General features: G+C 61.8%; 2 protein-coding genes across 2 annotated transcripts; one reads left to right on the top strand and one right to left on the bottom strand.

Annotated features, from left to right (window-relative positions):
- Positions 1–261: 261 nt before the first annotated feature.
- Positions 262–6,290, bottom strand: B3GALT6 (beta-1,3-galactosyltransferase 6). The gene has a single exon (XM_042995410.1). It carries the CDS (start codon positions 6,142–6,144, stop codon positions 5,155–5,157), a length of 990 nt encoding a protein of 329 aa, XP_042851344.1. The 5' UTR covers positions 6,145–6,290; the 3' UTR covers positions 262–5,154.
- Positions 6,291–6,398: 108 nt separating this feature from the next.
- On the top strand, positions 6,399–20,231 carry SDF4 (stromal cell derived factor 4). Its single transcript, XM_042995409.1, has 7 exons — positions 6,399–6,488; positions 9,577–9,929; positions 13,541–13,677; positions 14,202–14,315; positions 17,881–18,039; positions 18,377–18,552; positions 19,625–20,231. Exons 2-7 carry the CDS (start codon positions 9,625–9,627, stop codon positions 19,799–19,801), a joined length of 1,068 nt encoding a protein of 355 aa, XP_042851343.1. The 5' UTR covers positions 6,399–6,488; positions 9,577–9,624; the 3' UTR covers positions 19,802–20,231.
- Positions 20,232–20,438: the final 207 nt, after the last annotated feature.

Here is a 20,438-nt window from a genome sequence, read left to right as displayed (position 1 = left end):
CCTGGGGCCAGGGGCGACAGGGGCACCTGGGCAGGTGGCCGGCCACAGGTGTGTGTGGGAGGGCCCCTGACCATCCTGCTGAGTGGCGGCGACTGGCCTAGCAGCTTCCCCCACTGCCACCCCTGCCTAGACCTTCTTGGATTCCAGTTCCTGCTGCCCCCCGCCTCCCCCTCCCAGCTGCCAGGGCTCCCTTCCTGGGAGTAGCTTTCATCTCCAAGCTCAATTGGAGACCCCTCTGCAGAGAGCCTTGACCCTCGTCACTTCCTGGCCCCCCCCACACCCCCCACTCCCAAGATGGCCCTGGTGTAGCCCTCAGGTCTGTGTCAAGGCGGGGGAGGGGCAGAAGCCACTCCACCCCACCATTAGCTTCTGCAGAGGCTGGGTCTCCTGAGAGCAGCCTGTCAGGAGCCCCACCCCAGGCTCGGGATGCTCTCCAGGTCCCCACCAGGGACCTGGGGCTAGATGGGCACCCCTGGGCACCTGCTGGTGCTCAGACTGGGGGCCACACCTCTGCCCAGTCTTCTGACTTGGGCAGCTGAGGCTGGCATCCAGAATGGGGTCCCACATCCCTGGGACCTCCCAGAACACATTCCCCTGACCCTGGTGCCCTGCCCTAGCCTTGCAGAACTGCTGATCTTCTCCGATTTCACTCATTTCCTGTTCTGGGCCCCTCGGGGGCCAAGGGGAAGGCCGGGAGCTGGGAGTGGGCACCCTGCACCGATGGCCATCGGCCTCCATGATGCCCGCTGGACCAGGCCCCGGGCACAGCAGCGTGCCTGAGCTCGGTCCATGGGATGCCTGCCGAGGCCCCGCTGCGAGTCTCCTTCGCTGCAGCCGGAGCAGAGGCCTGACGCTGTCAGTCTTCCCTCTCCCCTCCCCCTCTCCTCCCTGCCCCCCCGCACCGCTTGTCAGGCCACACCACCCACCGCACCACCTGCAATGGGACCCCACAGTGGGGGAGGCACAGGGTCTGTGGGGGGGGAGGGGCTCCAGAGACACCCAGCAGAGGACAGTCCCCAGGGCATGCGGGCCCCAGGACACACGGGGCAGTGGGCTGTTTTGTTGGCTTTGAGTGATCTCAGAAGCAGTCGGCCCAGTGGGTAGGGTTACCTGGCTGCGGTGTGGCCATGGGGGGTAGTGCTGGGCCTTCTGCAGGAGACTGTGAGGGCACGAAGTGGGGGAACGGGGATGGATGGGGGGCCAACGGCACCATCCACAGGAAAGATGGGGGGCAGGAAGGGCTGGGTCAGAGGAGAGTGTGGGGGTGGGTGAGAGCAGAGGAGGGTAGGGAGCTCCAGGGAGTAGCCCAGGCTGGCAGTGAGCCCACCCTGGCCCTGAAGATGGGGGCACAGGTGCCCACAGAGGCCAGGTGACGGGATTATTTCAGCTCCCAAGCTGTAGGATGTGGGGAAGGTCCTCTGGGTGGGTGCCGGAAGGTGACCGCCGGGGAGACCCTGGAGTGGAGGCTCATGGGGTCTCAGGAACGGGAAGACTCACAGGGCTTGGACCACGACCCCTCGAGAGCCCAGGGTTTGCTCTGAGGCCAGGCCGTGGTTTAAGGACAGACACTCCCCCTAAGGACTGCCCGCTCCCTAGGCTCAGAGAAGGAGAGAGACATTAGCTCGACCCAGGGCACACTGACTAGAAACAACCTGAGCCTCTCTCCAAATCCCTGGGTCCGGAGCGCAAGCATCAAGGAGCAGCCAGCACGCAGACTTTTCGGGATTGGCTTTTCTTGCTTGATGGAATTCTTTGGAGCTTCATCCTGTCACTGCCAACGTTTCTGAAGTTTCGACATTTTCTAGTCCTGGAACCTTGGCCAAAGCGCTCAGTCTCTATGCCCCGTCTCTTCCTCTTTCTCAGGAAAATGAAGGGGCCGTTGCCAGGGCTGCACGCCAGCCCGCAGAAGTGCTGAATGCAGGCACTGGCCTGTTACCCTGGTGTCCCAACAGCTCGAGTCCTCTCCTGACACCTGCTCTCCACGTTGGCCCCGGGGGAGGGAGGGGCGGGGCCAGGGCCCTCCATGAGAAGAGGGGCACCACTCGAGGTGGTGCCGGGTGGCCCATGCCCCTCCGGGCCTGATGCTCTCTGCCAGTGTGGGCTGACGGCCACTTAAAGAGAGACTGGTTTGGCTGGGAGAGAGTTGGCTGCCCTGTGTCCCAAACCCCCAGTAAAAACCAGTTCGGTGGTCTGACTCCCCATCTCCCAAGAGCCTACCGTCTCCTGGGCCCCTGGCCGGCGACGGGCTCAGCCACTGGCCTTAGGACACACGTGTCCAGGTGGCGTGCAGCCTGCAGTGTGTGGCTCAGTGGGCGGGAGGTGCAGTCTGGGGGGGGGCCACCCTGACCTGGAGAACCCGCCAGCCAGGGCGGGCTCTATCCATGGGCCCCAGTATTGCCGGCAAGGTGATGGCAGAGGGTCACTCCAGGAAGGGACCCCTGGCCATCAGATCGAACGTGTGGTCTGAATCCTGACGTTACAACTGCAGTAATGATGTGCACAGTCAGCCCAGGAGAGGGTTTGTTCTGTATGGAAATTTAATGATTTCGGCTGAACAATAGGAAGTTTCCATTTTTGTCAAAACTGGTTGCATCCTGGCACCTTCACGTGATTCAAGCGAACGCTCAGTCTCGTAGGTCCCCCACGCCTCAAGAGACACGTCTGGGTTTTTAGGTTTTTTACAAGGAGGCCTTGGACATGGCTGCCATGCTTCCTTCCCATGGGGTGTGCCCTGGACGAACCGGAAACTACAGCAGGACTGCAACGCAGGGCAGGGATCAGAGGTCCACCCCTGGGCTCGGAGCCTGGCTCTGCCCCCGGCACGTGGGTGCCGGCAAGCTGTCTGCAGAAGGAGAATGGACACGGGCACACGTCAACTCCTTCGACAATCCCGACGCTCACGCAACACGTTCAGGCGAAAAAGGTCGGCGGGGTCCCATTCTGCTCACCCCGGTGTCCCCAAACCTGGCTCCTCTTGTGAATCCTTGTCCCGCAAACCAGGTGTTCAGAGGGGAAAGGTCAGTCCTGGCTCAAACTGGCCAATCAGAAAGCCGACGTTCACCTCGTAATCAGAATGTGTCAGCTCTTGGGACCTCTCTGGCCCGGCTTCCACCTTCTAAAGGTAGGAGAATCGCAACCACGAGACCATCCCCCGCTTCCTTCTGGCCCAAGACTCCAAACTCTGGATATCCTTCTACCTTTCAACAAAAATAACCCCAACCTGCCGCTGTGGACTACATCCCCCCAAACTCAGACTGAAGCCTCAACTCCCAATGTGATAGTATCTGGAGGTGGTGGTAGCTGAGGTCATGCGGGTGGGCCCTCTGGTGGGATCAGCGTCCTTGTAAAAAGAGACACCAGGCACTCGCTTTGGCTCTCTCCCGTCACAAGGCCGCGGTGAGAAGGCAGCCGCCTGCAGGCCGGGAAGAGGGCCCTCACCACCCAGCCCAGGTGGGGCCGATCACATGTGCTCTTAGAGCCTGCAGACTTGAGGGACACACATCTGTGGCGTTTTGTCACCGCGGCCCAAGCTAAGACGCCCGCTCTCACGATCCACGGCCCGAGAACACCAGAGAGTGGCAGGTCAGGGGTCTGTGCCTTCTGTTTGCGTTGCCTGAGGTGCACTGCGGACACTGGCCGCGTGGCCAGGTTCCCCGGACAGCAAACCCAGGTCAGACCCCAGAAGAGCTCTGTAGGACCATGCACCACTGTACCGGGAGGGGCTCGCGCTGTCCCGGAGCCTCTCTATTTGACTTCTGTGACGGTCACAGCGCTCACTTTCACATTTAACGGGGAAAAAAGGGACCCGAGTCTCCGAGGATGTGTCCAGGTTTGAGAGGGGTGATCGGTCACGGGGGCGGTGCACGTAAATGCATTCTGTCTCCAAAAGGACGCGGCAGCCAGTGAAGCCTTTCTAAAGACAGAACAACGGACACCTCACCGATACTTGTAAGAGTTCAGATTCCTGGAACTTGGGCCCAGAGTCTAAAATAACAGATGTGCAGGTGAGGAACACTTTGGCCTGCACGGCTGCGAGGAAGCCTTAAAAGGAGTCTTTTCAGAAAGAGACAGTGGGACCGACTTTCCAGCGTAAACTAGAAAGAAAATGGACAATTTTAGAATTCTTCCACATTTAAACACACATGCAGCAACGAGCCTACAACTCAAGCTGTAAAAACAGATTAATCCACAAATTCCAAGTTCTGATAGAAAAGTCTTCCCTTAAATAATTTAAAAAATATACTGAGACCCACACGCTCCCAACTTAAAACTCTTATCTACACGAATTTACAATATTTATAAGTCACAGACTCGCGCCGAAGCACACTGATCACAGATTCACTTTGGAGCAACACAGACCAAAACACCACTGAGGCTGTGAAACAGTGACACCAAGTGTAAACCCTAGACTTGCACATGACAAATGGTACCAACACGAAACACAGAAGCAGGTGACCTAACTCGATACGGCTACAGCAATTCTGAGGAAAAGCCACTGGAGTGCGTCGCAGTGAAGGTGCAACATGCAAGGGCCCGAGGGTCAGATCCCTGCAGCCGCGGCTCTCTGGGCAGTGATTTCCTACGTGGACGGTCACCACAGGATGCAGGACAAGGCACAGTCCCCACCCCTGAACGAGTCCAGGTTCCTTCTCTGTGGTCAGGTCCGCAAGTGCCCGTCAGCTCCAGCCTCTCGCGGCTGCTGGCCCCTACGTCGGGAGAAGGACAGGCCGGGGCGCGGCGGCAAAGCCCTGCCAGCTCGCCCAAAGCTGGGCGTCTTCACAGCCAGGCCGATGCCGGCTGAGATCCAGGGACCGGACGTTTCTACCTGGACGTAAGGTGCTGCCCTGGCAAGGCCCGGTGGCGGCCGCTGGGGCGCACGGCCCTGGGCGCGCCCACGGGAGCTGGCACCCGCGAGCTGTCCGCCGCCGCTTGGCGTCTGCCTGAAAACCCTACCGGTCGCCGCAGAAGCCAGGTCCCCTTGAGGGCTGGGCTCCTTCCGGACACCCGGCCAGAACCCGTGCCCGTGCAAGGCCGGCGGGAGGCCGCCTCAGCGGCTGCCTCACGGGACCCTGAACGACCGTCGCGGCGGCGGCCGCCGTGGTGGCCCTGTCCCGGCCTCCGTGCGGCTCGCGGCGGGTGGGCTGCGGCCGCGGCTCAGGGGATGCCCTCCTTCCTCTGACAGCACTGCGAGGGGGGCGCGGACCAGTCGTAGATGTAGGACAGGCGCAGCTGCACCTCCTGCCTGCACAGGCGGCCCTCCCGCATCAGCGTCTGGTGCTTCTCCAGCATGTCCTCCAGGCTCTGCTTGTGAGTCACCAGGTACTGGTTGCTGCAGCCGCGGGACTTGTACTCGGTGTCGAAGCGCGGGTCGTGCTCGCGCTGGACGTCCACCGGCGCCAGCCAGGCGCCCAGCGACACGTCCTCGCTCTGCCAGGCGCGCAGGTACTCGCGACTGAGGCGCAGGTAGTGCACCAGGTCGGCCGAGAGCACGTAGCCGCCGCCCAGCGCGTAGGGCAGGTAGTAGTCACAGAGCTGCCAGGCGGCCTCGCGCCAGCGGCCCCCGGGCTTGACGCGGCCGCGGCCCGAAAAGAAGCCCCAGTAGAGGCGGCGGCGACGCGCGGGTTCGCGCGCGCGCAGCTCGGCCAGCAGCGCGTCCAGCCGCGCGAACGAGTCGTCGTCGGCCTTAAGCACGAACTCGAAGGCCACGTGCTCGTCCAGCCAGGACAGCATGGCCAGCACCTTGGCGGTGAGGTTCTCATACGCGTCGCGCAGCGCGGGCAGCAGCAGCAGGTCGCCGTGCCGCGCCTGCTCGCGCTCCAGGGCGCGCCGCTCCTCGGCGCCCAGGCCGCCCGTGCCCACGGCGAAGCGCGCCCACACGTCGCCCGGGCCGCCGCGCCGCGCCGCCGCCAGCCACGTGCCGCGGACCACGCTGCGCCGCTCGGCCGCCCGGGGCGCGCTGGCCACCAGCACGGCCAGGAAGGCGGCGGCGCGTGCGGGCCCGGCGGGCGGGGGGCTGCGGCCGGGCGGCGGGCGGGGGCCGTCCGCGGCGCAGCGGGCCAGGTAGAGCAGGCCGGCGCCGCAGAGCGCCAGGCCGCCCAGGGCCAGCGCCGTCCGGTGCCGCCACGCGCGCCGCAACAGCTTCATGGCGCGCGCGCGCACGGGAGGCGCCCGAGGCTCCGCGGCTGGCACGCAGGCCGCGTCCCCCCGCGGCGGACGCGGAGGGCTACGGGGCGCCCGTCACGTGGGCGCCCGTCACGTGGGCACGCGCGCCCTTCTCGTTGGTTGCCTCGGGAGGGCCGCGCGGCCACTTCCGCCCAAGGGAAAGATGGCGGCACCGGCGTCGTCACGGCGGGGTCGCGCCAGCGCGCGCCGTTCCTGGTCCGCCTCTTCCCGGAAGAAAGATGGCCGCGGCCTAGGCGCGTCCCGTCGGAGGCGTCACGGGCGCTCGGGCCCCGCTTGGCGGATCCTGGGCGAGGGGAGGGAGGCCGGTGAGTGAGGGCTCCGGGGCGGGGGGCGTCGGGAGGCCCGCAGACGCGCCCTCGGGCCGCTGGACCCTGGGCTCCTGTCCTCTCCGCCCACACCGACGGATGCCGCCGGGGAACTGAGGCTGGGGGAGACAGGTCGGCAGGGGAGTGGGGTGGACCCCGGTATTTACCAGCGAGGTGACCTCCCTCTCCTAGTCTGTAAAAGGTGCCCTAATTGGTAGGGCTTGGTGAAGATTTGGAATGATGCGTGTAAAGCCCTTGATTTCCGGTTCAGCCAGTGGCAGGTGTTAGGAACACTGTTAGCGGGACTCCAAAAACCGGAACAGAGCTGTGAGAATAAGGTTCGCGTTTTTATCGGCAAGAGATCTAGTTTCGCCTGAACGGACACCCCAGGATGGCCAAGAAGTGTCGCCTCCACTTAAGCTGGTCACCCTGGGGCGGCGTTAACACGCTCCCCTGACGTCGTTTCTAGAGGATGGCGACTCCCTAGTCAAGGGGGCAAAGCCCCCTGCCCTTTGAAATCCCATTCTGGTGGGGCAGGCAGGGGACGAGGAACTGAGCAGTTGACTGAGATATTCAGCCGCGCTGCTCCTTTTGTGCTTACCAAGATAGGTAACTGTCGTAAGCGGAGAGGAGGAAGTTTCGCTTGACTTCCTGATGTCCGTTCAGTTATCTTGGCGTTACTTTTTGTACAGAACGTAGTGTACTACCCATGAAGATAAGCGCACAGTTGATTTTGCTCTTTCAGGGAGCAAAGTACAGCCTGTTTGGACACAATGTGTTTTTATGGCCACAGTCAGGGGGAGTTACAGTAACGTCAGGGGAAAGCTCTCTGGGTTTGCAGGACACTTTCCTAGCCAGGAGAGCTGGGATGCAGCACTGGAGTCACACTCCAGCAGGAAAGGAAACCGTCCTCAGCCATGGGAAGAAAACCCAGCATGAGCACCTGCGTCGGGGGCTCCTTACCTTGGTGGCTGCAGGCTCATACAGGTCTTGGCTTATGGCAGGCTGCATTTCCTCCCGGGCCCACCTGAAGGCCAGCGCCACTGGCATCTCCTTGGCACCTGCGCAGAGCATCTCCTCTTGGTTTAATACCCCCGTGACCTGCTTGCCAGAGCTGTGGGTTCCTTGCCAGGCACCACTTCCTCGTGGTCTGTTTACATACAGTCCTGTTGGTTTTGAGTCACGTGCCCTGTTCTGTTCCCATGGGCCCTGTGTTTTTATTGTGCGCTCTTTTGCGCTGACGTGTCCAGGAACGTGCATATTGCGATGTGGCAGAAATAGCTATATGTGTTCGCTCACTTCTGTGGAGTGCCTGCTGGGTGTAGACGGTGTGAGGGCCGTTGGATGGCGACGTGGGGGAGGGTGTGGCGTTCCAGTAGATGTGATTGAAGGGCAGTCACAGCACAGAGAGTACCATGGGGCAGCTGGCGGGCGCTCGTGCCCGTGGGGAGATCGCAGGCCCCAGAGGCTTGGGAAGAGGGACGTTTGCCACCCTGTGAGAGGCCCTCCCTCAGAGGGGTGAGACAGGTGAGGTGAGAGAGGAAGGGCTTGTCGAAGGGCCCAGACGGTGCGCAGGTTCAGAAGGTTAGTGCATCAAGGCATCACGTGTCGGGAGAATAGTGCTGGTGAGGAGCAGGTAGCCTCAAAGGGAAGCATCGAGGAAGCAAGTGGTGTCATCTGCTAGTGCCCCCGGGCCAGCCTTGGCTCGAGCTGTGTGCCCTCAGGCTGGGGCGTGGTGGCTGTGCTGCTGGCCAGCATAGGCAGGCGCTGTACCTCCTGAGCCCCATATGCCCCAGCTTGGCGGCGGGAGGGCACCCTGGCCTGTGGCCAGTGTGTCCAGGGCCACCACCGCTGGGCCCTGGGTACTGGCGGCTTCCCTCTGCCGCTCCTCCCTGGAAAGACTGCCGGAGGAGGTGAGGGTCTCAGCTGCACCTGCGAGGACCGGGTTATGTCAGGGGCAAGAAGGAGCTGGAGCCTTCTTTGGGAAGTGTGGAATGCAAGTGTCCGTGGGAAGCGGAGTGGGCAGCACTGTCCCAGCGCCAGCCAGAAGGGAATCTGGAGGCACCCGGAGGGTGAGGGAAAGCAGGAGGGCCCAGGCAAAGGAGCAGATATGGGAGGAGGCTGGGATGGCCGAGTGCTAGGCGTGAGTGCTTGTGGCCCCGGGATCTTTAACGTGGTGACACGGACAGGGAGGTGGCCTTGTTTCATCGTTGCCAGGCCCAGGCATACCTAGGACGACAGACTTCCTGGTGTGCCAGTCTTGGTCCTGTGTGAACACGAGCAAGGATGTGTGCACACACGTGCACGTATATGTGGGTGCACACGTGTAACTGTGTATGCACAAACACCTGTACATGCGTGGGCATGGACATAAGCACACTTACGCGTATCTGTCTTGTGCACGCATGTGCGTGTATGCATGTGTTTGTGTACGTGTGCGCGCATCTGCAGAGGTCACAGGGGTGGGAAGGTGGGAAGGGGCTGGTGCCCTGCTGGGCGGGTTTGGGCATTTGCACTGGCACCAGGCTCAGCTCTCACAAAGCCTCGGGGTGGGGGAGGGGCTGCTGGGTGTTCCTGTTACATCGGGGAAACTGAGGCAGGGGAGGTCAGGTAGCTTAGCCAAGTTCACAGAGCTCACAAATACTGAATTGGGATTCGGAGAGTGAATTACCACGTCCCTGGGGTCAGTGTCGATGGCGGGAGGGGTGGAGAGAGACTGTTTTGGGAACACCTGCTGTAGGCATTGAAAAGGGGCAGGTTTAGTGGTGCTGGGCAGCCCTTGAGATGGGGCAGCTTTACGTGAGTAGGAGGGAGAAGGGCCGGAAACCCAGCATCTTTGGAAAAGGAAAAAGTAGCACGTCTAGTCCGGAACCCATCAACCCAGAGCTTCTGTTTCACGTCGCAAGTAAACGCTTCTTCAGTGAAGTATTTGCTGAGGCTCCCCTGGACGATGGCTGTGTTCTCTTCGTAGACCATTAACGTTGGGGTCTGGCAGCCATGGGCGGTTGGCCTTCTGCAGCGTCTGGGGTGGCGGAAGGCTGTGACCCCAGGCCTCGCTTCCTCACCTGTCCCGCCCCTCTCTCCCCAGCTCCTGGCCACACTTGCGGGACATCCCGAAGTCCGGACCCAGGTGGCCATGGCGTCCAGGCGGGCTTCCCTCCGTGGCCTGGCGTCTCACTGCCTCTGGCTCTTGGGGGTCATCCTGCTGATGGATGTGTCTGCCCGGCCTGCCAACCACTCATCCGCTCGGGAGAGGGCAGGCAACAGGGAGGAGCGGGAGATCCTGCCTCCGGACCACCTGAATGGGGTGAAGCTGGAGATGGACGGGCACCTCAACAAAGACTTCCACCAGGAGGTCTTCCTGGGGAAGGACACGGACGGGTTCGAGGAGGACGCGGAGCCACGGAGGAGCAGGAGGAAGCTGATGGTCATCTTTTCCAAGTAGGCGCCCAGGCCTGGGGGGCGGGGGGCTGTTAGAGTCCGACTGATTTGCTCACCCGGCACGTACTGTGGCCCAAACCCAGGCGGGTCGCGTGCTGGGGCTGGGTGGGGTCCCCAGGTGTCAGGGGCCCAGTGCCTCAGCACGTGCCTGGTGAGTTCCGGGCTCCCACGGTATTGGTGACGTGGTGGCACAGTCTTGTGCCAGGACCCAGGATTCGTGGCTCTCGGTTCCGGGAGAGAGACTGAGAGGAGCTGGGACGTGGGGCCGACTCTCTTGTGGGAGCCGCTCTGAGCGCACACAGGTGTCACACGGGCCGTGGACACGCACACAGGCCACACGCGCTGGCTGCAAGCACACACAGAGGTCACGTGGCCTGGGGGCTTTGGAACCTCCGAGGGAGGTGAGGGGCCTCGCGGCTGGGGCCTGAGCTCAGGAGGAGGCCCCGGGCAGTTGGACTGGGCTTTGTTTCCTGAGCCCACTAGCCTCAGCTTCCTTGTCTGTGAAAGGGGGTGTTGAGAAACCCCGCTTTCCCAGGCATGGTGAGAACGAAGTCCCGGGACCTGCTGTGTGCTTGCCGTCTGCTCGCAGGACGGGACGGGGTGGGATGAGGGCGGAGCACAGGCGGAGGGCAGCGGGGCTGAGGGGCGTGGTGGGTTTTGCCCGTGGGTGGGTGGGAGGAGACCGGGTGGCCGCAGGTGGAGGCAAGGAAGGACGGGCGGGTGGGATGCTCCTGCAGGCCGAGCGGAGACGTCAGGAGCCCCGGTCCCTCGGCGGGGCCGAGGGGGAGCAGCCAGCAGGCGTGCATCTGTCCTCGGCGTCGAAGGCCAAGTCTGGGCGCTGGGTGACAGATCCAGAGAGAGGACCGTGGCCAGACCAGGGCCTGGGGGGTTCAGAGGTGAGGAGAAAGGAGAAGCCGCCAGAAGGCTGTGGCGAGAGAGGGCATCGCTTTCCCGCACGGCCCCCTCAGACGCCGCCCTGGAGGACGGAGACGGTCAGCTGTGCATCAGAGCCTCGTCCAGCGTACAGATTTTATCACTGTCGTCCGGAGTGAGCTTTGCTGCTTCCAGTGAGCAGAGGAAAGCTGGGGACTGAGCCACCAGTGGCAGGTGGCTCCTTCTTGGCGGTCAGATGGAGGCCGACCCACAGAAGGCAGCAAGGTTGGCGTGCCCGTTCTTTCCTCTCCGTGGTGCCCTGATGGGGTTTCCCTGGATGGGTGTTGGTGAGCGATGTGGATCCCGGAGGCCCGCTGGTGTGAGGTGCTCTGGGCGCAGGGTGCAGGGGTGGGGGTGGGGGCAGGGGGAGCAGCAGGTGGGCTGCCCGCTGGGGGCAGTCCGTCGGTGGGCTGGCCGAGACCGAGGACAGAGGTGGGCGCTGCTCGTGATTCGGCCAGCTCACGCAGAGGGCGCTGGGCTCTTCCCAGGAGTCTGTTGGGAGTACCCATCCTTACACTGAGAACCGCCTTCCCGGCAGCCTGGGGAGGGTGGGCTGCACCACTTGGTGGGCCAGGGGCGAAGTGTATGCCCACAGCCAGTCTTTGGGCTAAAAACCCGGTCCAGGGGATCTACCCAGGCCTGCCCTGGGCGTTCTCGGGAGAGAGGGTGGCCCCACCCTGGGTCCTGAGGTCCCTGGGGTCCCTGGGGTCCCTGAGGGCCCTGAGGGCCCTGATGGGGTCCCTGGGAACTTTGAACCTGTGAATGTCTTGCCTGTTGTGAGATCTTCCATCCAAACAGGTTCAAACTCAGCTGTTGAAGCAGCAGTGGGTTCTTCCTGGCCTGGCTTCTGTGCCTTAGAGCCCTTGGCACTTTTGCGTGTTGCGGGGGCCTGGAGGGTCTGGTGGATGGGCCTAGGGCTCTGGGAGGAAGGGGCCCCAGAGGGGCCAGGCAGGGCCTGCTGGACAGGTGATGGCAATGGGGCAGAATCCAGAGAGGGTGGGATGTCGTCCAGAGACTCAGTGCCGGGAGCAGGTGCGTGACACCGGAGCGAGGTTCCGAAGGAGCAAGGCGCGCAGTGGGGAGGTGGGACTCTTTCCTGCTGTGCGCACACCGTAAGTGTCGAGGGTTAGTTCTTTAGCTGGTTGGCACATAGGTGGGTGTGGGTACAGAGCGATACCGAGCAGTCTGGTGCCACAGCCAGGCCGGGGCCGTGAGGGCTGGCGTGTGCTCAGAGCCCCTTGGGGGTTGGGCCCCACCCGCATCTCGCACCGGGCGGGGCTCTGAGGGCCGGGTGTGCGGATGTCCGTGTGGGGGTGGGGGCCTTCCGGGCCACACCTGGGCGCCCGCTGGCCTGTGTGCCTGGGGCCACGAGGGGCCTGCGGCGTGGAGAGGCGGGCGCTTGCTCAGGGGTCACGATGCTAAGGTCACATCACCTGAAGTGCAGAAAACCAGACCGGCAGCCGCATTGCCACCTGGGAGGACAGTGTCCGTGGGCTCACACGCTGGCTGCCCATCAGTCTCTCTGAGGGGTGGCTGTCTGTCTCGCTTTGTCATGACCTTGACAGTTTTGAGGAGGACCGCACAGGTGTTGTGTCGAACGTCCCTCGTTTCGGGTTTATCTCTTGTGTTTTCTCATGGTCAGAGGGGGGTTGTGGCTTGGGGAAAGGACACCCCAGAGGTGAGGTGGCCCTCTTGTCACATCCTATCAGGGGGTCCTGTTGGCCGGTCATCTGGTTCGGGTGGTGCCTGCCGGGCGTCCCTCATGTCTTCCTGGGCAGCAGCCACTCAGTGAGGCGGTCTCCCTGCGGGGCTGGGGACGAAGCTGTCCTCCCTCCCGGGACCGGGGTGGGGGTGGGGGGTGCGGGGGGGCGGCGGGGAAGAACCGCTGTAGTATTTGGAATTCTGGAGGGAGGAGTTCTGTCTCCCCCACGTGCTCACGTTTATCAGCGGTCCCCTCCACCAGCAGGGACTCCTGGATGTGTGTCGTGTACTTGGGGTCCAGCCCCGCACTGTGTTGTTTTGCCCTGGCCGTTGGGGGCTCTTTCATTTGCTTGTTTCGGGGGCACCGCCTTACTTTGTGGCCCTGCCGGGGGCTCCGGGTTCATCTCGTCGTGTGCCCCCCTCAGCCGTAGCGGCAGCCACGTCTCCAAGGAGCCCTGGTGTCTTTTACCGGAGGACGGTGTTTAGAAGCCAAGATCCGGGCACTGGTGTGCGTCTTGCTGCAGATGTCACGGCCTGAGGTCTTGTTGGCGGACGCAGTCAGATAACGTGTGTGTGCGTACCAACGTGTGTATACGTAGGTGTGTTAACTCACGCACACACGTGCTACTATGTGTGCACTTGCGTGCACTAGGCGGTGCATATGCGTGAGCATCGCTGACTCGTGGTTGCACGGGGGCGTGCTGGCCCACGCACACACGTGGACACGTGCTTGCGCCTCAGCTACCCGTCTGCTTCATCAGCTGGCCGTCTGCACCCGCGTATGAGGCGCGACCCCGCTCTGGCTTCGCGGCTCTGGTTCGGGCCTCGGCATCTGCCGCGAGCAGGGTCCCAGTCCATCCACCCCAGCGTGTCCCTGTTCACGGCGGTGGAGCCCTGCCAGCCATCCTCATGTCCATCGGTCCACCTGTGCTGCCGGGTTCCAGAGGCCTCGTGTGACACTGCCCCTCTGCCCGCAGGGTCGACGTGAACACCGACCGGAGGATCAGCGCCAAGGAGATGCAGCACTGGATCATGGAGAAGACGGCAGAGCACTTCCGGGAGGCCATCGAAGAGAGCAGGGTGCACTTCCATGCCGTGGACCCCGACGGCGACGGTATGGCCGGCAGGGCTCAGGCCGCCAGGAGGGGGCGGTGCGCAGAGGGCAGGGGCGGGGGGTGGGGGCGCCCGCCGGTGCTGCCCGCGAGACCGCCGTCCCGGCTCCCGGCTGGCTCCCGTGTCCTCCGCCGGTGAGGGCAGGGCGGGGTGCAGGGGGCGGGCCGGGGCTTCGGGCCGGGTTCCGGCCGCTCCCCTGCTTCTGCTCCTTCAGTTGCTTGACGTCTGGAAACGGTTACGTACCTCTTCTCGCGTATTCATCCTTTACCATTTCTCTTAAGTTCGCTTATTTATTTTGAGAGAGATTGCGCAAGTGAGGAGGGGCAGAGAGGGAGAGAGACAGAACCCCCAGCAGGCTCTGTGCTGACGGCTCAGCGGGGCTTGAACTCACGAGCCATGGGATGGCGACCTGAGCTGGAACCGAGAGTCAGACACTTAACTGACGGTGCCGGCCAGGCTCCACTGCTCACGTCTTTGTAAAACTGTCCGTCGTCAAACACCCTAACGGTTGGTCTTTGCTTCTAGGCCGTGTGTCGTGGGACGAGTATAAGGTGAAGTTTTTGGTGAGCAAAGGGCACAACGAGAAAGAAGTCGAGGAGAAGTTGAAGAATGGCGAGGAGCTGAAGGTCGACGAGGAGAGTGAGCGCCCAGGCCCTGCCACAAGCCCGTGAGGGGGACCCCGCCGGGGAGAGGGCGGGTCTGGGCCAGGAGGAGGGCCCGCAGGGTGAGGCAGGTGGGGCGCAGAACTCTGCCCGCCCCTCAGCCTTTCACAAACATGCCTTTAAAACCTCAGGGACAGAAACTCGGTGCACTAGGGTGTTGGCCAAGTTCTAGAGCGCGGCCGGAGAACACTGGCGCCTTTCCCTAGTGACTGCCTTCTGCTCCGCCACCCCGTCCCACCTGGGGGCCCCTGCGGGGCCCAGCATATCCTGTTCCTCCTCCACTCAGTGGGTCACCGTCCCCACCCTTGTCCCATGGTGTCTTCTCTTGGTGGATGCGCAAGCGTGGGAGTTTCTCTGCGGCATCTTTCTGCCTGTGACACGGTCTCTCACGTGTCCGCCGGCTGTGCTGGTGAGCGTGCTGGTGGCCTCTGCTTTGTGAAGGGTGCCGCTGTGTCCCCTGGGCCACAGGTGTTCACTGCTGTTGTGTCTCCAGATGAACGGTGGGCCCTCTTGTCTGTGCCAGTGTTTGTGTATCTAGGCCTGGACCCCTGTGTCCTGTGTCGGGACTGCAGCCATACCTTCTCTCTGTTTGATTTTCCCTTTAGTCTTTAATCCCGATTCCCCGTGTTCCGTGCGGGTGTGCAGGGAAGTGATGGCCTTTCTGCGTTAACCTTCGTCCTGTGGTCTTGATACGATTGCCTAGTGGCTCCAGGAGTCTTTGTCAGCTCTTCCGGATTTTCTCTACAGGCAATTGTGACATCTGTGAGCCAAGACCGTTTATTTCCTCCTTCCCAATCTGGGTATCTTTAACTTCCCTTTTTTCTTTTTTGTTTTTAACTAATTTTTAAAGTTTATTTCTTTATTTTGTAATGTCTGTTTACTTTAGAGAGAGAACGCACACACAAATGTGGGGAGGGCGGTGGGGGTGGGGCAGAGGGTCTGAAGTGGGCTCTGTGCTGCCAGCACAGAGCCTGATGCAGGGCTCAGACTCCTAAACCTCGAGATCATGACCTGAGCCAAAATCAAGAGTCAGCCGCTTAACCGACTGAGCCACCCAGGCGCCCCTTTAATTTCCTTTTCTTATCTTACTGCGTTGGCTGGAACTTCCAGTACAGTGTTGAAAAGCATCTTTTTCTTGTTCTGATCTTCGAGGCAAAGTGTCAAGTTTCTCACCATTCAGCATGACGTGAGCTGTAGGTTTTTTGTAGGTGTTCTTTGTCAAGTTGAGGAAATTCTAATCTGTTTCTGGTTTGCTGGAAGTTTGGATCATAAATGGGTGTTGGATTCTGTGTAATGCTTTTTCTGTGTTGATAGGGTCATGTGGTTTTTCTTCCTCATCCTGTTGATGTGATGGTTACATTAATTGATTTTTGGATGTTGAACCAGCCATGCATACTTGGGGTAACTCCCACTTGGTCGTAGGATATAATTCTTGTGTTTTTGGATTCAATTTGCTGATATTTTGTGGGGCATTTAAAAAAAATTTTTTTTTCTAATGTTTATTTTTGAGGGAGACAGAGACAGAATGTGCGTGGGTTAGGGGCAGAGAGAGAGGGAGACACAGAATCCGAAGCAGGCTCCAGGCTCCGAGCTGTCAGCACAGAGCCCGACATGGGGCTCGAACTCACAAGCTGTGAGATCGTGACCTAAGCTGAAGTCAGACGCTCAACTGACTGAGCCACCCAGGCGATGTGGGGCATTTTTGCATGAGAGACACCAGTCTGTAGTTTCCTTTCCTTGCAGGGTCTGGTAGTGTCTGAGTTCCCAGCCTTCCGGCTGTCTCCTTGGGGGTCACCTGTCACGGGCACCTCGTTAATGTCTCATGCCTTTACTTTTCCTGCTCAGTCTGTTCCTGGAGCACGTGTAACTTAGCAGAGTCTCAAGTTAAACACTGAGGAGGCTCCTGAATGCGCTCCGACGCCAGTCGGCCTTTCCCACTTCCCAGGACATCATCCAGTATTTTAGTTCTGTCCTTTTTAAACCCTGTGCCTTGGATGTTACTGTTTTTTTCTGAAATGGTTGTTTGCCTTTTTCATATCTGTTTGTGTTTTGTGTTCCCACGGTTTGTCCTGTGGTTCCGGCTGTTTCCTGAAGGTGTAATTTGGAGGTGTCTGGGCATCCTGGGGGGCCTCTGCCCTCTTGCCAGCATTGGTGATTTGGCATCAGCTTCTGGGGTGGCCGCTGGGGTGTGGGCTGCAGGCCCCCCGTCCCTGCCCGCTCTCGGGAGCTAGTCTGTCTTCAGCGCCTTTCCTTTGGCCGTGTCTGGGGTCAGGGCTGTCCTCCAGGGGTGTGAGTTCTGTCACCTCAGCACGTGTCTTCGAGGCCCCTGTTCCCTTCTTTAGTGTCGGTGGGGCACTGCAGGTGAGGAGGGGCGCCGAGGGTCTCGGAGGCCGGGGGGGGGGGGTGGGCAGGGGCTGAGAGGTAGGCTTGGGGGTCCGCACGTGGTGGTCTGCCTCCTCGGGGGACCCTCACTCGGCAGGTGCCTGTGGGCTCATGGGCCTCCCTCCCTCCCGGCCTCCCTCCTTGTCCCTGCTTGTGGTCACGTTGCCGCAGTCTCTGTGTGTCGTCTTCTGCCGGGAGTCCTGCTGTTGGCTTCAGGGCCCACCTTAAGTGCCTGGTGACCTCATCTCAAGACCCTTAAGTGGTTTTGGCCACACAGACCTTTTTCCAGGTCAGGTGCTGTTGACAGCCTGCAGGCGAGTGTGTGCTGGCCCCTGTTCCTCTCGGCCCTGCACACGGGCAGGAGGGAGCCAGTCACCCCACCTCCCTTTAAGTGGATTCGCCATTCAGGGTAGGCCACCGTGGGATCTTGTGTTCATCAGAAGGCGCTAAGACTTGAGGCGACGGGTACCGTGTGGGATGCAGCCGTCTCCCCTGTTGTGATGTGCCAAGGCCTGGGAGTCCCTGTTCCTGGTGACGGTGGTGCGGTGCGGACACACCTCCTGCCTGAACCCTTCCTGCTCGCCTGGCCTCCAGCTGGACGGTCCTTGAGCCTGCGAGGCCGCGGGCCTTCCCACGGAAGGAGAGCGGGGGTGTGGCAAGAGTGTGCGGGGGATGCTTGAGTCATATCTGGAAGCTGGGTTTTCCTCCAGAGCCCTGCCCTCCGTGTAAGGCGCACGTGAAACAGATGGAAAAGAACAAGGTTATGCTTTGTTCCTGTAGGTGCGCGGGGAGGGTGAGTCAGCCTCCACCGTGCTTTTCCATTTCTCCCGAGGAGCAAACAGCAGTAGTGAGCTGGGGCGGGGGCTGTGTCTGGAGGAGGGTCAGCCCCTGTATTTGGTGGGGAGGATCTGTGTCCAGGGGCATATGTGTGTGTGTCTTGTGGGACCTGTGTCTGTGTCTTGGGAGGGTCTGTGTCTGTCTGGGGGCTTTGCCCCCTCTGCCTCCCTGAGGGCCGAGCTCTCCTTCGGGGGAGGGGCGCTAGGCCTCGCTTACCGCAGCGTCCTGAGCCGGCCCTCCTCTGCGGGCAGCACACCTCAGAGCTTTCCTGGTGCGTGCAGGTGCCGTGGGGGCCTGGGTCCTCACAGATGTGCCTCTCTCAGCACAGGAAGTCCTGGAGAACCTCAAGGACCGTTGGTACCAGGCGGACAACCCCCCCTCGGATCTGCTGCTGACTGAGGACGAGTTCCTGTCGTTCCTTCACCCCGAGCACAGCCGTGGCATGCTCAAGTTCATGGTCAAGGAGATTGTCCGGGACCTGGGTGAGGCCTGGCCGGAGGCCCTGGTGCCCCCGGGGTGGGGGTGGGGGTAGGGGCAGCTGGGCTGGAGGGCGGGGCCCACTGGCACCTGCAGCGACTCTCCCGTCAGGGGTCAGCCTGGGGGTCTCGGAGGCTGTGTGGCCACCTGGTGAGGGAAGGCCAGGACTTGCCCTGGGCCGTCTGACTTCCACCGGGCTCCTGGGCACCTGTTTTGAGACGCACCTGTTCTGCTTTAGGCTGAAAATTTGGCAGCAGACCTGTCTGATGGACTTTCTTCTGGGTGGGCCTGGGTGGTCCCGTGCTCACTTGGGGTCTGAGTGTCCACACCTCTGTCCTGCAGACCAGGACGGTGACAAGCAGCTCTCGCTGCCTGAGTTCATCTCTCTGCCCGCGGGCACGGTGGAGAACCAGCAGGGCCAGGACATCGATGACAGTTGGGTCAGAGACCGGAAAAAGGAGTTTGAGGAGCTAATCGACGCCAACCATGATGGGATCGTGACCATGGCGGAGCTGGAGGTGAGCGCAGGTGGTGGGGGGCGTGGGGGCGCCTCTGGGGTTGGGCTCAGGGCCCCGAGGCTTCCCGTGGGACTGCAGTGGGAGGGAAGGCGGCACCGGTCCGGCTGGGGCCGGTCACTTGGTCACTTAGTGGCACCTAGAAGCGGGCTCCCTCAGGGGTGGGGGTCCACCCCACCAGCCTGGTCGCCTTTGGCACTCAGAGGGGATTCGAGCGGGGTGCCTGTGCCTGCCCCCTGGTCGGGGTGCCCCCTGGTCGGCGTGTCTGGGTGTCTTGGCCTCTCGAGGCTCCAAGAAGCCGCTCCCCAGTGGGCATCTGGCTGGACGCTGGGGCCGTGGGCCACGTTGGAACCCACCATCTCCCCCCGAAGTGTTTTCACTGGTGCCGAGTAGGCTTGTCTCCCCATCGCTGTATGACTCGTTCGTCGCACATCAGAATTCTCCGCTCCCTTGCTGATAGCTGGAGGACGGACACCTGTGGTTCACAGGTCGAACGGTGGCTGATTTGGTCCATGTTTCCGCCTGTGTCCGTGCCCCGCGCGCCCCACTGCCAGGCCGCGGGTGGCCACTCAAAGCTTCTTGCGCTCCAAGAGAGCTCCCCTCCCTCCCTCCCGTGGTGGGGGCTCCCTGGCGAGGACGGGGAGGCAGTGAATCTCCTGCACCCACACAGGCGAGGCTCCCTGGCCCTGAGCCACTTCCAGCCTGGTGTGTGCCTTCCAGAACATTCAGGAACACGCCGCCATCCCCTTCCTGCTGCTTCTGTGCTATCAGCCATTGGGGGGGTGAGGGGGTGGGGTTTAAACAAGGACTTGCTCTTTGTAGCTGGTTAGAGGGTTCCAGCCTTGCTGCTGCTGCCTGAGGCACAAGGTGCTGACCTCGCTGACCGGGTGTCCGTGTGGGGCGGGGGCGTCCGCCTCGGTGGGGGCTCTCAGCCATGTCACCACGCGCGGACTTTGGGCGCCATTGTGACAGCGGCACCTGAGGTCCAGGGGTCCCAGTGCCGCCGGGGAGCGGGCGGGCCAGGGGGTCCCTGGCGGCCAGGGCCGCGCTGACGCGGTGCCCGCGACCACCGTAGGACTACATGGACCCCATGAATGAGTACAACGCCCTTAACGAGGCCAAACAGATGATCGCCATCGCCGACGAGAACCAGAACCACCACCTGGAGCCCGAGGAGGTCCTCAAGTACAGCGAGTTCTTCACGGGCAGCAAGCTGATGGACTATGCCCGCAACGTGCACGAGGAGTTCTGAGCCCGAGCCCCCCGCCGCCCGCCCCTCCCGGAAGCCTCCCTCCCTCCTGCCGCCCTCGGGCCCCGGGTCCAGGCTCCTCAAAGTTGTGCTAGAGCAGGCCGGAGCCCCCGAGGCGCGCCACGGGCTGGCCACCCCTGTGCGTGGGGCCCCACGTGCTGCCACGTGTCACTTCTGGGAAGCGGGTGCCGTTGTGCGAGGGCACGGACCACAGTGGCGCCCTGCGGGCTCACCACACCTGTGGGAAGTAACGTGGCTCCTGCCGCCTCCTTAAAGACCGAGCGGTGGAGCTCGTGCTCGAATGTGCTGCCGGTGGCCAGTGGCTGGGGGTGCCTGCCCTTCCGAGCGGAGGACGCTCGGTCTCCGAAAACACAAACACTTGTGACAAGAATCTTACGAATTTACTTTAAAATATAGTTGCCTTTTTCTCCCAGCTTCTTTTTTTTTTTTTAAGCCCGTACAATGATTTTGGAACGTTTGTGGCTAGGTGGCTTCCACTTAGCGCTTTTGAGGTGGGCGATTTGGTGAGAACAGAGAGTTTGGTCAGGCAGGTGCGGGAAGGACCAGGATCCCGGGTGGGGCTGCATGTGACAGATGTGTTTACCGACAACGGGGACCTCTGGGAGCTCGTGGGAGATGG

This window comes from Panthera tigris, chromosome C1 (assembly GCF_018350195.1).
Source record: "Panthera tigris isolate Pti1 chromosome C1, P.tigris_Pti1_mat1.1, whole genome shotgun sequence".
In the NCBI taxonomy this organism is placed as follows: Eukaryota; Metazoa; Chordata; class Mammalia; order Carnivora; family Felidae; genus Panthera; species Panthera tigris.
The sequence above is the reverse complement of the archived record's forward strand: the minus strand, read 5'-3'. Positions and strand labels throughout refer to the sequence as shown.

What these genes read in the sequence shown, in the direction of transcription:
- SDF4 (XM_042995409.1), top strand. Translation starts at nt 9,625, where the DNA reads ATGGCGTCCAGGCGGGCTTCCCTCCGTGGCCTGGCGTCTCACTGCCTC. An exon ending in CTGATGGTCATCTTTTCCAA is followed by an intron (nt 9,930 to 13,540) that starts GTAGGCGCCCAG and finishes CTCTGCCCGCAG; the next exon opens with GGTCGACGTGAACACCGACC. An exon ending in CGTGGACCCCGACGGCGACG is followed by an intron (nt 13,678 to 14,201) that starts GTATGGCCGGCA and finishes CTTTGCTTCTAG; the next exon opens with GCCGTGTGTCGTGGGACGAG.
- B3GALT6 (XM_042995410.1), bottom strand. Translation starts at nt 6,144, where the DNA reads ATGAAGCTGTTGCGGCGCGCGTGGCGGCACCGGACGGCGCTGGCCCTG.